General features: G+C 39.3%; 1 protein-coding gene across 1 annotated transcript in view; it reads right to left on the reverse strand.

The window, feature by feature from the left end:
* The window catches only part of LOC116306893 (uncharacterized), a 43,845-nt gene extending 33,634 nt beyond the window's left edge, over window positions 1-10,211 (reverse strand). The window contains exons 1-14 of the mRNA XM_089040829.1: window positions 9,715-10,211; window positions 6,486-6,717; window positions 5,666-5,979; window positions 5,370-5,416; window positions 5,192-5,294; window positions 4,257-4,385; window positions 3,993-4,169; window positions 3,721-3,808; window positions 3,520-3,620; window positions 3,237-3,303; window positions 2,639-2,747; window positions 2,142-2,220; window positions 1,605-1,780; window positions 649-733 (exon numbers count right to left, since the gene is read on the reverse strand). Coding sequence (XP_088896955.1) covers window positions 649-733; window positions 1,605-1,780; window positions 2,142-2,220; window positions 2,639-2,747; window positions 3,237-3,303; window positions 3,520-3,620; window positions 3,721-3,808; window positions 3,993-4,169; window positions 4,257-4,385; window positions 5,192-5,294; window positions 5,370-5,416; window positions 5,666-5,979; window positions 6,486-6,717; window positions 9,715-10,032 — 2,025 coding nt within the window. The 5' untranslated portion in view covers window positions 10,033-10,211. The remainder of the gene's footprint in view (window positions 1-648; window positions 734-1,604; window positions 1,781-2,141; window positions 2,221-2,638; window positions 2,748-3,236; window positions 3,304-3,519; window positions 3,621-3,720; window positions 3,809-3,992; window positions 4,170-4,256; window positions 4,386-5,191; window positions 5,295-5,369; window positions 5,417-5,665; window positions 5,980-6,485; window positions 6,718-9,714) is intronic.
* Window positions 10,212-15,330: the final 5,119 nt, after the last annotated feature.

A 15,330-nucleotide genomic window follows, 5' to 3' on the forward strand; every position in this document is an offset into this window, starting at 1 on the left:
AACTTTTTTTCGGATAAGGACATAAAACCGTAGGCCCCGTTTGTCTTCTCTATATAACCCTGTATAAAGCGGATGCATAAAAGACCCACTGGAGACGCTGGTGCCGACTATCTTTAGTGTCCGTGCTGTCCGTGTTTACACTACAGGGCCCACGGTAAGTAGTGAGAGAGCTGTTGTGGTGTCCCTAGTTGCCTTCACGGGTAAAAAGCTAAATATATTGAAAATAAAACGTTCAGGAAATAAAAACCTGAAAAAACTTGACATGTTGACGGTTCAAGTGTAATGGGGGTGTTTCTGTCCACTGGTTAGTTTCTGGGAACCTACAGCACATGTTAAACACACTGATTTCGAGTACATTTAGGTCCTATCCCGTCCATACGTATTTGGATATTCTCGAACGGAATAACTTATTAATCTCATTTTCAAAACTTCACACGTAGCATTTATGAATCGTTTTTGCACGTCCACACGTCATCCGTTTTTGAAAAGTTGCGTTTTCAAGTGGCGTATTCACTGGACGGAAGGCTAATCCATAAAGGAAAAAGATCCATTTTCAAAAGGATGTATACGCCCAATCAATCAAGGTAAGGTAGGGTTCTCTAAAGATTGATGGGATAATATTAGCTTGATAATACATTTAAGATGTACCTGCTTTTCAATGGCAATTATCCTTAGTGTTGAACATACGGTTAAGTTCTTGAAAGAAGTAGATTGTTTGCCACCAAGCTGTAGACTACAAAATGCAAATAAAAAAGACTAAAAAAATGAATGAACGAAACATGTCATTGCGTATATCTAACAATTATTCACCGAAGGCGAAGTAAATATTCTCCGATATTCACTGAGGCTAAGGCAAATAATTGTTTTAGTATAAATACAAAGGGGATTCTTTCAAAAAAAGAAAAAAAGAAGATAAAAGACACATTTAAAATTAGGAAAAATTTTAATTGAAGTGACAAACGCGGCTTTCAATTACAACACAGGCGAACTCACCGACTTTGCCAATCAAAACAGTTTGTTTGAGCTTATTTGATTGTTTTAAGTCCTTTTTTACCTTTGAACAAAGTTAGTGCAAATTTGTCAGCCTCTTTAGTCCTTTTGGGGACAGCATTTTCTTTCATTATTTCTAATTCCTCTCCGGTAACTACAACAAAGCGGCTGGCCGCCATTTTGGATTATCGCTGGAGGTGATTATCGTGTGATCACAGGCTAACCACTCTAATAAATGAAGGAAATACTAAATGGTGTCTTGTCTTTGTCTTTTTATGCGCGCGCGCTATCGATTTTTTGTCATCTCACCTACCCCCCTTGGTAACAATTTTGTTTTTCTACTATACAATATACTAACCTTGTTAGTATATTGTATAGTAGAAAAACAAAATTGTTACCAAGGGGGGTAGGTGAGATGACAAAAAATCGATAGCGCGCGCGCATAAAAAGACAAAGACAAGACACCATTTAGTATTTCCTTCATTTATTAGAGTGGTTAGCCTGTGGTGTGATAGTGTGAGTTTCTCGACCAATCAGCGCGCGAGATTTTCAAAAATCACCTGTGTATTTTTACTAATGAATATTACCGTAAATGTTAGGCCGCACTGACTAACCTTGGTTTCATAACTCTGATCCTTCTGTTGGGCTGTACATCTGTAACGGTCACTTCGAATAACCCACCAGGCCACGTGACTTTAACATCGACATTGCCACTTTCTGAGCCCAAACCAAAGTGCGTTGTTATTTCACTCTGACCTAGAAAATGAGTGTCTGAACCAACCTCCTTCGTCTGAAGGTCAAAAAATCGTTATAAGTATGTAATCACGTTAAGGCGCGATTACACGAAGCAATTTTCTTTGCAACTTGTCTCGCAATGGCGTTTGCAGCGTGTAACCTACAGCGCAATTCAAAAAGAATTTGCAAGACAAGTCGCACCAATTGTTACGAAAAGTAGAATTCGACGTTTTGGCAACGATTACGTCTCCGTTGCACCGTGTAGACACTCTTGCAACTTGTGTCGAACGCAAGTTGCAAAGAAAATTATTAAATGCAAGGGGTAAAAGCATACAATAAGGACCATCATGAAGCAGCACACCCATTCCAGAAAATCATCATCCCTCGTAGTATTTCTTCAAAGTAGTATTTCCTACCTGTATATGGTTGCTGGACGTCAAGACCTGTACACGAGCACCGTAACTATCACAGAGTTTATCACTGAATGTCAAACAGCTGGAAAAAGGCATAGAAATAATACTCGTGAGTAAGGGATTAAACAAGATTTGAACTGAAGTTTTATGTAAAAGCACAAAAATTAGGACAGACAGGACAAAACAAAATGTACTTTCCCTCCCCCTCTGGGGGTCGATTATCAGGAAGGGAGGTACTTTACGTAAATCAGAATAGACAAGGATAAAGTTATAGATGAACTGCTTCAACAACTTTGAAATTACAAAACAAACTGACGAACGTCGCTGCAAACATTGTACCATGATGATGGGGAACTCAGCCCGAAAGCTCAGTTATTAAATTTATGATATTATGGTTGTTGAAGCAGTTTATCTATAATAATGAGAACAACCTACAAAGAAACCCTTAAGAATAAAGTTCTAAAGCCAATTCTTGCAACAAAAGAACTATTTTCTCTTACTTGTGTACAACACGGACTTTGAGCCAGTTTCGCTTGTTACCACCCTTGTTGTCATACAGCTGAGGGGGACCAAGGTTGTTGCAAACTACAACATCCTCATCACCATCGTCTGAAAAATTCGAACGTCTATTTTAATCAAAACCAATATGTCATACCTTACAAGTAGACAAGGTTTAGGGAAATTTCATATGTTGTGACCCTTCGCAGATTATATTCACCTCGCCCATAGTGCAGTTCGGGATTGGTATGCCACATGCAACATGCCACATGCAACATGCCACATGCAACATGCCACATGCAACATGCCACATGCCACATGCAACATGCCACATGCCACATGCAACATGCAACATGCAACATGCCACATGCAACATGCCACATGCAACATGCCACAAAACCTTCACCAACCTTTTCTGGAATAGCTGTATACAACCCTCGATCGTTGTTTATTTTCAATCATGGGAAATAAACTTTTCTCAAATGTTTACATTCTAGAGCGGACTGTTCCCTCAGATCAAGTTGTTTAAATCCATTTTAAAACATAGAAAAGTTCATACACTCGGTATTTGTACTGTAAACTGACTGAATATTCTCTCACCGTCAAAGTCGAACTTCAGCAGACCTCTCCCTTGACCAGTAGCATTTAAACCAACTGCATTTGATACCTGAAAGCCCGAACACTCATATCATCAATCTGAATGCATGGTTATTTTTGTCGCATTAATACAGCATCATAACGTTTTCTGAGCGCGATACAGAGGAAGGAGGAAGGAGGGAGGAGGGAGGAGGGGGAAGGAGGGAGGAGGGAGGAGGAAGGAGGAAGGAGGAGGGAGGAGAGAGGAGGAGGGGTTCTTCCCTTATACGCCAGTAACTAAACAAACCTCTTTTGTTGATCCATTGTACCCTGGACCAAGGTTTTGCCAGAGAATCATACTTTGCTTCTGGAAATGGTCATCCGTTGTGGTCGAGGGAAAGTCGACTCCTATTCAAAGAAAAGATGTCGGAGCCTATTATCGCCTATCGCATTCTGGTCCTTTGACTCCGACAAGCATTTTCAAAATAGGTGTGTATATATTCATTACCGTTGGTCATGACTACGTCTAGATATCCATCGTTATTGAAGTCAATGAAAGCAGCTCCCCATCCCCATCCACCATTTCGAACACCGGCCTAAAAATCGATCACAATGTTAATTAACATGTGTACTAGATATGCTTAGCACAACAATAAAATCCATATACAGGTGACGTCGACATGGGTCTTGCTTTGCTGCCTGTTTTAAAATTTCACTCTCTCACTGACTTTGATTACATACAATTTTCATATTTTAATGTATTTGGTTTGATAATCATACCTTATCGGTGGCGTCATCGAACCTTCGGTTGCCATGGTTTCGATACAGCCTGTTACCACCACTACCAAAGACACATCCAGTAATAGAACAATCTGTTTGGTTATGGAAAATAGCTGTAGAGAACCAATCAAGATGGCTGTCATTATCCCAGTCTCCAATAGCATGACCCATTGCATCCTGTCATGGTTAACAACAAGAAAGTAAAACATTAGCATGTGGGATACCTGCGTCATTATTGCAAAACCTGTGGACAACTGGACAAACCTGTTCTCCTCTCAAGCCACATTTTTCTGTGCACTCGACGAAGCTCTTCCCATTTTTATTCCAGAACATTTTACTGTCGCCATAATCTGCCGTGACTAGTAATTCCGGCCAGCCATCTTCGTCAAAATCCTATTATGAGCATAAAAATTCTCATTTTTTTATACCATTTTGACGATTATCACGATACTCCAATAAGTTTGATGGGAAAAGAGCCGTATTGTCGGTTCAGAATCGCTGTCTGTTGAAATTCAGTCGTATATTCTGTTTTTATCCTGGATTTTTGGGATTTAATAGTTCTATAAAATAAACATCGCAAGATCGCTGAGTTCCCTGATTAATGATTACAGACTTATTTGATCTTTCTCAAAGTTTCTCTTATAGCCCCGTTCGCTTCGCCCCGAGACCCGCCTCGTGCGCATGCTCCATTTTCATCTCGTGAGTCAGCGAGTGTATAGTTTTAGCCTCCCCCCATTTCTCTCAGTAAGGAATTCATGACCCTACAATTAAGTCAACAAGGCAAGGCCGTAGCCACACGGAAGAAACTGGGACGGTTAGGGGGCATGCCTTCCCGGGAAAATTTGAAATTGCGATATTTAGGCGCATTTGTGACATTTTACCAATGCAACTGCCTCGTTTGCCTCATAGTAGCTACGGTCCTAAAAGGAAACAGCTGCCGTCAAAGTAAAAAGGTTTGACCCTTCAAAACGTTTTGCTGATGACCCTCCCCTATGAAGCCCAAGCCATGTGTACCACGTGTCATTCCCTACAGCACTATTTCTTTGCTTAATGTTTGCACATGAGACGGCTATACAGGCTTTGTGCCATCATGTGATGGCAGCCATGGCAGGATGCACAACAACCGATTATTTCCTCCCTAAAAACTGAATTGTTATGTTGGATGAAATAATCAAAAATGAAGGTATAGTTGGTAATACCGTGAATGAGGCTCCAAATGTGTGAGTTCCACGGTTGAGAGAAGATCCACCTCGATATCCATCCATATTTAGCCCAACTTGATCGGTTATATCTTCAAAATAGCTACAAAAAGGATAGACGCATTCTTGATTATTTATTTGAGATGCATGACGACCATCGACCAAACACAAAACTTACCCAGCTTTAACAAATCCTTTATTCCTCAATAGACGGGATGCGGAGGGCTGTAAGAACAAAAAGGGGTTTTTATCAGAAGCTAAAAACCCAATAAATATGTAAGGGCAGATCCAGCAAAAATCTTAGGGGGGGGGGGGGGGGCTAATTGAGTTTCTTCCGTCAACACAACGGAAAACAATATAAAAAAGCATCGTTTTTTTTTGCTGAAGGGGAGGGGGCTTCAGCCCCCCTTTGCCCCCCCTCCTGGATCCGCCCTTGATATGGCTAGTAGAATCGACCAGCGCAAATTATCCCACCTTTCCTACTGTGTGTAGAATCCACTCTGTGACATAGATATCAAGGAAGCCATCCCTGTCAAAGTCTCCAAAGTTCGGGGTCATGCCAGCAAGTTTTCTTTTGTTTGGAAAAACCAAGGAACAATTCCTTTTTTCAGCTTCTTCAACAAAGAAACCACCATAGTTGATGTAGAGATAGTGTCTACTGTCGCCCACTGTAGTTACATACAAGTCTAAATCACCATCTTCATCAACGTCAATCCATCCTGCACCACTCGCGCAGCGACTGGGACCGAGACCTACATCCTTGGTGACGTCAGTGAACGTTCCATCACCTGTACAAAGAGAGGCAATTCGCTGTTTCTATACCTGATTACCAAAAGCAGAACTTTTGATTCCTCTTTGTATATCTATTCTCCTATAAATTTGAAAAAACCCGTATTGTTGGCTCAGAATTATCTTGCGATAGGAGAGTCGCGATACAAAACGTATTGCGATTTGACTCATCAATACGGGATATCTGTTCTTCCAGCGCCCTCAATATTAACCCGTATTAGCGAATTCAAAGAGCAATAACTGAACATTCTATTTCCCCGTGTTCTGCACCCTTCTTCTTCTATATATGTTATTTCTCGGTAACATCTTCAAGAAATTAAACTTATTAATAATGAAAAAAAAAACCAAAAGGAAAACAAACAAAAAACGAACAAAACAAAACAAAAACAAAAACAAAACAGAACAAAAAAAGCAAACAAACAAAACCAAAAAAACAAACAAACAAAAACAAAGACAAAAAAAACAAAAACAAAACGAAAACAAAGAGATGGTGATCAGACCATACCGTTGTTTCGATATAGAACACTTGTCTTATGGAATAATGTAAAGTAGATGTCCTGAAGTCCATCGTTGTCATAGTCACCAACCGCTGCCCCACCAGTTAAATGCTCGGGGATGCAGAATTCTCCGCGCAAGCGAGTTTCTTTGGACGAGTTGTGATGAGGAATGATGAAGTCAAATACACAGTGTGGTCGCACTGCCATGTAATCACGATGAATGTGATGGAAGCCTGCTTCCTAAATACGTCAAAGTGTGTCAATAATACTTATCAATAATTGCTACGGCTACGGCTAGTGCTAGTGTGCTAGTGCTAGTGCTAGTGCTAGTGTGCTAGTGCTAGTGTGCTAGTGTGCTAGTGCTAGTGTGCTAGTGTGCTAGTGTGCTAGTGTGCTAGTGCTAGTGCTAGTGCTAGTGCTAGTGCTAGTGTGCTAGTGCTAGTGCTAGTGCTAGTGCTAGTGCTAGTGTGCTAGTGTGCTAGTGCTAGTGTGCTAGTGCTAGTGCTAGTGTGCTAGTGTGCTAGTGCTAGTGCTAGTGCTAGTGTGCTAGTGCTAGTGCTAGTGCTAGTGCTAGTGCTAGTGCTAGTGTGCTAGTGTGCTAGTGCTAGTGTGCTAGTGTGCTAGTGTGCTAGTGCTAGTGCTAGTGTGCTAGTGTGCTAGTGTGCTAGTGCTAGTGCTAGTGCTAGTGTGCTAGTGCTAGTGCTAGTGCTAGTGCTAGTGCTAGTGCTAGTGTGCTAGTGTGCTAGTGCTAGTGTGCTAGTGTGCTAGTGTGCTAGTGTGCTAGTGTGCTAGTGTGCTAGTGCTAGTGTGCTAGTGCTAGTGTGCTAGTGTGCTAGTGCTAGTGTGCTAGTGTGCTAGTGTGCTAGTGTGCTAGTGTGCTAGTGTGCTAGTGCTAGTGTGCTAGTGTGCTAGTGCTAGTGTGCTAGTGCTAGTGTGCTAGTGCTAGTGTGCTAGTGCTAGTGTGCTAGTGCTAGTGTGCTAGTGCTAGTGTGCTAGTGCTAGTGTGCTAGTGCTAGTGCTAGTGCTTGTGCTAGTGTGCTAGTGTGCTAGTGTGCTAGTGCTAGTGTGCTAGTGCTAGTGCTAGTGTGCTAGTGCTAGTGTGCTAGTGCTAGTGCTAGTGCTAGTGCTAGTGTGCTAGTGTGCTAGTGCTAGTGTGCTAGTGTGCTAGTGTGCTAGTGTGCTAGTGTGCTAGTGTGCTAGTGTGCTAGTGTGCTAGTGTGCTAGTGTGCTAGTGTGCTAGTGTGCTAGTGTGCTAGTGCTAGTGTGCTAGTGCTAGTGTGCTAGTGTGCTAGTGCTAGTGTGCTAGTGCTAGTGCTAGTGCTAGTGCTAGTGCTAGTGCTAGTGCTAGTGCTAGTGCTAGTGCTAGTGCTAGTGCTAGTGCTAGTGCTAGTGCTAGTGCTAGTGCTAGTGCTAACCATTAATATCAGTTTTGGTAAAAATTGTTCTTTGGAAATGGAATGTAAAACAGCCTATAAAGGTCTTAAGTTGGCATGATTACACATACGCTGCTTCAGCTAGTGAACGGATATACTCAGTACTGATGTTTGCCGCCAGATTATCTTTATTTTTGAAGTGGGTGTCAAACACAGAGTAAAGGGCACTACTACTACACAACGCTCAACTCACATGCTGACTTTTACGAGGGGAGGAAACCGGAGAACCCGGAGAATTTCCTCGTGACATAGGAGAAAACAACACATCAAACAAATTCAATTCACATATGGTGTCCGCAGGGCTCGAGCCAGTGAACCGAACCTTTGAAACCACAGCAAGGGCGGATCCAGGGGGGGCAAAGGGGGGCTGAAGCCCCCCCTTCAGCAGAAAAAAACGATGCTTTTTTATATTGTTTTCCGTTTTGTTGACTGAAGAAACTCAATTAGCCCCCCCCCCCCCTAAAATTTTTTCTGGATCCGCCCTTGCACAGTGGTGAAACACGACGCGTTAGCAGCGTACGCTACCTATGCTATCCAAAATGGTTTTAACAAACGGTCCAAGAGGGCTAAATAAACAGAAATGTGAAAACTCGGGTTGATTGCAGTTGTTGATTAAGAATCCAGGGTATCCAGTGGAAACAAGTTGAGGCGTAGCTTGTATCTATTTTTATAATTGCATTTTTACGTCAAAAATCGTGATATGGGTCTTAGCGTATTTTAGTAAACTCAGAGGGTGGGATGCTTGATAGTTGAATGTTACGAATATTGTTGTTATTTAGTGCGCTAACGTACCTTTTATCACCTAAAAAGCCACCCAAATCGCCATCTTTTTTTACATTCTCGCATAGCTAAAATCCTGTAGAATGCCAGCCACAATGGTCAATTTGATCACTTGACCTCTTAGTGCAAGTCGCCTATTAGACTAGTCAATAATTCCATCATAGCGTATAGTTAAACGGTTATTTCCTTTAAAAAAGGTCACTTGAACTCTTATAGGTTAGATCTACAGGGGAAAGCGGCTAGAATAGTAAAAAATTATTCAAATAAATGCATGTTTTTATTAAATATTTATTCAAAGAAGTCTAAAGGTATTTCAATTAAAAGTTTTTTTCTAAACTGTTTTGGTTCAGAAATTTATCACATATATTGAGAGTTATATTGGCAAAAATAATATGAAAGAGGTTATTTCCATCTGAATCCGACCCATTTTAAAAATGTCTTTTCTTTTTGAAAATGCTTTCGTGCAAGCTGTTCTGACAAGCACTGATGAAACGCAGGTTTGTCTTACTATACAGCGATAGATGAAGTAGGCTTTCTATGAATCTAATAATGATGTGTATAAATCAAGGACGACTGTCTAAGGCTATTTTTCTCTCTCCAAAGTTTTACTTGAAAATGTTTTGGCCGGCTCGTAGGTTGGATCACCAATACAGAAACATAACGAAACGAAACATAACGAAACAGCAAACAACTATCGCGCACACTGGAATGCCATTTTTAAATTAATTAAAATTAATTTAGGGAATTCATACATGCAAAGTAGGTGAGGGAACGATTCTCACCGGGTCACGATATTTTTTCACTCAGTAGCTGTCTATTTATATTATAGTTAAGAAGTCAGGATTCTGGATGCTTCTCTGCATCATCTTATGGATCTTAGCAGTATGGATTTACCGTAGGTCAGAATATACTAATAATAATCTGAACCATAACATGGCTTAAAATTATCTTGGCATAAATATTGCGACACATAAGATCTAAATGTATTTAGACAACATAGATAAAAGAGTATTAGTAAACAAACCTTGTGGACATCCTGGAAATGATTATGTGACGGCATTCTGTCTTTTGGTTGACTTGCTGTTAGTATGGAAGTCAAGACACATGTTTTTTCCGCTCTCGGCGGATCAAGCACCACGTCATTATCAACAAGTTGAAGTTTGTCTAAAGTAGTTCTACGATTCCTTAAAACACCACGATCATCTGCTGTTTGTTGTCTAACTTCTTGATCGTTGACGATGAAATAATCTGAGGCTGCGAATATACGAGGCGAAAGTGTTGAAGTGCATGGCAACCATAAGCAAATCTCGAAGATGAAAATAAACAGCTTAAGTGAAGACATTGTGTGACCAACAATGTGAATAGACAGTTCTTTTATGTCTGCTGTTAAAGTCTATGAGCTGCCTGATCGATCAGTACAGGCAACTAAACAAGCTATGGAGATGTCGTTCCGAGTGGGTCATGCTTTTGTCAAAGCAATAAGTTAATAGATTGCACGAGTTATGCACCAAAGCGGAAGTCTCAATCTCATGTTTCGATAACTGTCTCGCTAACTGCATAATTTAAATTTTCTGTGTCAACAAAAAATGACTTGCGGTTTTCTAATGACATGCTTCAATCCTCAATTGTTTATTTTACTAGTACGATACTTTCCGTTCTAGTTCGAAAATTCCGTGTAAAGAAAAAAGCAAACAAAAGATAAAAAGCGCAAAATGTGTTCTTATTGAAGTAAAATTAGATCCATCTATTTGGTCACACGTTCTGTTTTTAGGAATTAGCTTTCATAACAGGAGGGAATTTTGCATGCGCGTGCACGGGTGTCGGACAAACGCAGACCGCAGACTGCAGACCGCAGACTGCAGACCGCAGACTGCAGACTAGATATATTTGATAATAATTATCGTTTTGAATTTGTATCAATTTGTATTGTATTTTTTTCCCCTTACAAACCTATTATATTGCAAATTATATAATAAAAATATAAAAGAATATAAAGGTACCGAACTATTTGTGTGATTGAACACTGTCGCCACTGTTGTCTCGTTCAGCGCGTTACAATGAAAATAGTCGTAAATATACATTTTTACCACAATTGTAAATTTTCTCGCGCGCTGATTGGTTAAAAAACGTAAATAAGAGGCCATACCAACAAATGGCGTCATGCAAGATTTCGTGCAGTCTATTTCCTAGAGTTTTGTGAGTTTTGTAGTAAAAAACAAATTTACGATGGTTTAGCATGGTATGTCCTCTTATTTACCACGATATGACGTCAAACGTTGGTCAAAATTAGTTATGGACCCACTCGGCTTACGCCTCGTGAGTCCATAACATTTTCACCAACTTTTGACGTCATATCGTGGTAAATAAGAGGACATACCACGCTAAACCATCGTAAATTTGTTAACTCTAAAATACATGTTCATTCTATCATGTTCTATATACTAGTAAAGATGTTTATATATTTTCTTCTTTGCCTGGCGATATGGCTTATGATTTAGCCATTGTTATGTGGTGACTTCCGGTGCTTGTATGCAGGTAATGGGTCTGGTTTGTGTGGTATGATTTGTTTTACCATATAAATTTGAGTTCAATTGACCTTATAAAGGTCATGTCATTAAGAAAGATAATAACTAGACCCTGGTTCCAGGGTAAGCTGGGATACCTGGAGGACCTGGAGGACTTGGAGGACCTGGAGGACCTGGAGGACCTGGTTTCAACATGCATGGAGTATCTGGTAAACCACAGTTATCCCAGTAAAAAAGACGCTAGGACGGGTGCGGGGTCGTGGGGAGTGGAAGGATGATGGGGTCTTAACTTAAACCATAGGATCACTAGAACAACAAATTTATTCACAGGACAGGAAGTTAGGTATTACTTCTAGATGAAATATGGGTCTGTGCAGAAATGCTGTTGTTTTGACATGAATCCGAACAATAATAAAGTGAAAATAATTTTTTGTTAAAGCTTCAAAGAGCTCAAAGTAGTGAAAATCATTTTGGATAAAAAGTGTATGCCAAAAATTAAAGGTATGGATAAAAATCAGTCCAAATTCCAGTTCCGTCATGTCCATGCCATTCTTGTTTTTAGCATACGTAATTAAGTCGTGCCTTTGGTCACGCGCTTTGCAAAGAGTGTCTCACACGGGAATTTTCTAACTCGTTATTTGTGAATCGAAATTCTTTACTTAAGACGGTAAAAATCAAAGATTTTCCTCACAGTTGCTTTAATTTTAAAGTTTTTTTATGTTCACAGATATTTCTAAATCCGAATGGACATATTCTTAAAGTTTAACAGCTAGAAGTTGAATGACTTAAGGTCAAGAAGATAGGCGAAATATATTCGTTTATTTAAATTATTCTTATTACTTCATATTAAACAAAATATTAAAAGGCTGAATAAACTTCTCTGTACTTTAAGTTTATTCATAGTAGTCTTTGGAGCCAAAACATTTCATATAACTTGACAATCAGCTTGAGGAATCTGCAAAAATAGTACGAAAGTAGAATGAAATACGCTCGGTTTGTTTAGAACAAGAAGGCATAATTCTTTATCCTTGGCTTGTTTTTGAAGCGCTGTTTTCCTTCCTTAGCACTGATCTTCGGTTACAGAGAATACTGCTTTCAGTAGTTGAACCAAAGCATGTGTATTTCGTAAAAATAAGCTACGGGCCATTATATTAATATTTCTTGGAAATCCTTGTCACCTTTTTTTTTTTTACCGAGAAATTAGAATTTCTAATCCGACTCAGTCTTGAATAACAGCAGTCAGCAAAATAGAGCATGCGTAGACTTTAATTATGTCACGTGATAATCTAGCTCCGCCCCCTCCTAATCACTTCGCAAAATATTGACATTGATTAACAGCAAGGCAGATGCTAATTAGTCAGCACATAGACGGTAAACCTATAGCAGAAACCCGCAATGGTCTTCTGGGTAATAGGTTACGTCATTTAAATCCATGTATGGGTACTATTGCGCAACTTTGCCATTTTGTCGCGGAGAAAAAAAAAATACAAAAAAAACAAAGGCATTTTATAGCTGGTATACCACAGGTATCCCAGCAATTATTGTAATTGACCGTACGAATTGTCAACGAAAAGCAATATACTATCTCTTTGCTTTTCCTAAGTATACACCTTTATATAGTACATGTTCATAGTCTGGCAGTTGCTGATCGGATTGAAAAACTAGAACAGTTCTTACTAGTAATATCATTTCACAATGATAGTATGATTGGCATGATAGTATGTTGACTCTGTTTTTTTGCTAACTTTCAATCTTTCAGTCCGATGTGTTAATTAACTGCCAGGGGCATTTGATATTTTTCTCTTATTCTCTCTACTTCATTATATACACACCTAACGCATAATTTATTACTTCAATCTTTCAGTCTCCTTATCGTACCAGCTTCTGTATTCCTTCGTGGTCAACACAAAATCAAAAGGTGCTGGAGGAACACCATTCTCATGAGGTCGAAGCTTGCCAGAACAACCATAACAAACGCGCGCTTTCGTTTTGTCGAGCCATTTTATTTGAAACTGAGCAGAGTTATCGGACGCTTCCGTGTTACTAGGCGGCAGAGTTGGCCTTCTATCAGTGTACAGGAGCTCATTTCGATTGTTTGTGGGAGCCCTTCTTTTCCCTTGACGCTCAATCTGACTTGGTTGCTTTAAGGTGCAGATCTTGATGCAGCGGCCGTTATGTTGGGGGCACCTTCATTGTGAAATGATATTAAGATGATATACAAGCACCGGAAGTCACCACATAACAATGGCTAAATCATAAGCCATATCACCAGGCAAAGAAGAAAATATATATAAACATCTTTACTAGTATATAGAACATGATAGAATGAACATGTATTTTAGAGATGTATACTTACGACTATTTTCATTGTAACGCGCTGAACGAGACAACAGTGGCGATAGTGTTCAATCACACAAATAGTTCGGTACCTTTATATACTTTTATATTTTTATTATATAATTTGCAATATAATAGGTTTGTAAGGGGAAAAAAAATACTATACAAATTGATACAAATTCAAAACGATAATTATTATCAAATATATCTAGTCTGCAATCTGCGTTTGTCCGACACCGCGCATGCACGCATCCGCTGATGTATAACAAGGTGATTGCAGGCTACAGAGGTGGCCACTGACCCGTGACGTATGGTTTGGGCCTTGTTTGAACCATTGCGCGGTCATTTAAATTGATATTTTTGGTGGTTACATTGTTTGTAAACTAATTTTATTGCTCTCACAAAAGGTGTTCAGTTTGTAAGCACTACGAGAACAAAGCAAAGTCAGCCACAAGTTTTAAAAGTGATTTCAAGCAGTGTTTTGGAATTGAAACAATTAGCGAGCAACTGCCGGGGCAGCCGCCGAATTTCGAAAAAGCGGAAAAACTTTTCTCCATGTAAGTAGTTTTTTATTTTTTCATAAATTTCCCAAAAGTAGAATCTGCATATGTTTTATACAAAGTATATATCACTGAGTACGCACTTTGTTGCAGCTCTTTGTTGCCGGGAAAGGGGAAGACCAAAAAAGAAGAAGAATTTCAAGGCTTCTATGCGACGGGTGCGGGTGTGGCTCCTTCGACAATTTCAACCAGCACTCAAACCGAAGCTGTAGCAAACATATATTGGATATGAATGTAATGGGTGGCAAGTTAAAGACACGTGTTTTTGCCAGATCCTCCGTGGCCATGGCGGCAAAACCATTCTCCCCCCTGGACTTTTTGAGGACGTTTCACAACACATGAAAGGACTATCACAACGTAAGTCATATTTATTTCAGTTCTTTCTTAATTCAAAATGTTTACCATTGACATATTCTATTTCAGGTTGCGACCTCCAGACAGAACTCAGCTATTGCGAACAAGACTATTTAATGAATTCACTGTGTCCAAGCGGTTTTTATACATATATTACTTGCAAAAATATTATTATTTTTGGTATAAGCCGATTTTTTGCGGCATGAAACTTAAGATCATATGAAAACACTGTTATCGTACAATATAAATATTGCAAGCTAAGGGTGGAGATAGCGTATGGATTTTGAGAAATTTCAAAACAAACATTTCTCTCTAACGTAATTTATGCAAGAAAATATTGTGCACACAACATTGGTGGATAACTAATGAAATAAATACCCGATTTCTAAAATATCTTTCTTCCTTGGAGATGAACAGCAATATTACCAAAGCCACATAAAAAAATGGCAAATGAATTTTGATTAGCCTGATGCTTCTTGTAAAAGGAAGATATAATTTATACATAGGCTTCAAACTCCCCCCAAAAAAACAACGTAAATACACCTTGAAGCCGACTTTTGTCTCTAAAATAACCTGTATTTTTCGAATGAAGGAGGATTTCTGGTAATAAAAAGCCAACACAAGGTGGATATAGCGTCTAGTTTTAGAGTGATGGCTACTCGAACATTTACTAAAATTTGAACATGTAAGTGATTTGATATAGAATAAGGATACTTTTTGTATATATACAAAATGTCGATCACAGTTAGGGTTTGCCAAGATATTATAATTATTAATAAACTCTTATCAAGTGTATCCATATCTATACGATGTACCTCTGGCACTGAATATTTGAGGGTATTTTACTTGTGTTATATATGGGCA

Source organism: Actinia tenebrosa, unplaced genomic scaffold (genome assembly GCF_029948245.1).
Source record: "Actinia tenebrosa isolate PJP-AT-01 unplaced genomic scaffold, QUT_ActTen_1.0 PGA_scaffold8__29_contigs__length_14323225, whole genome shotgun sequence".
Lineage (NCBI taxonomy): Eukaryota > Metazoa > Cnidaria > Anthozoa > Actiniaria > Actiniidae > Actinia > Actinia tenebrosa.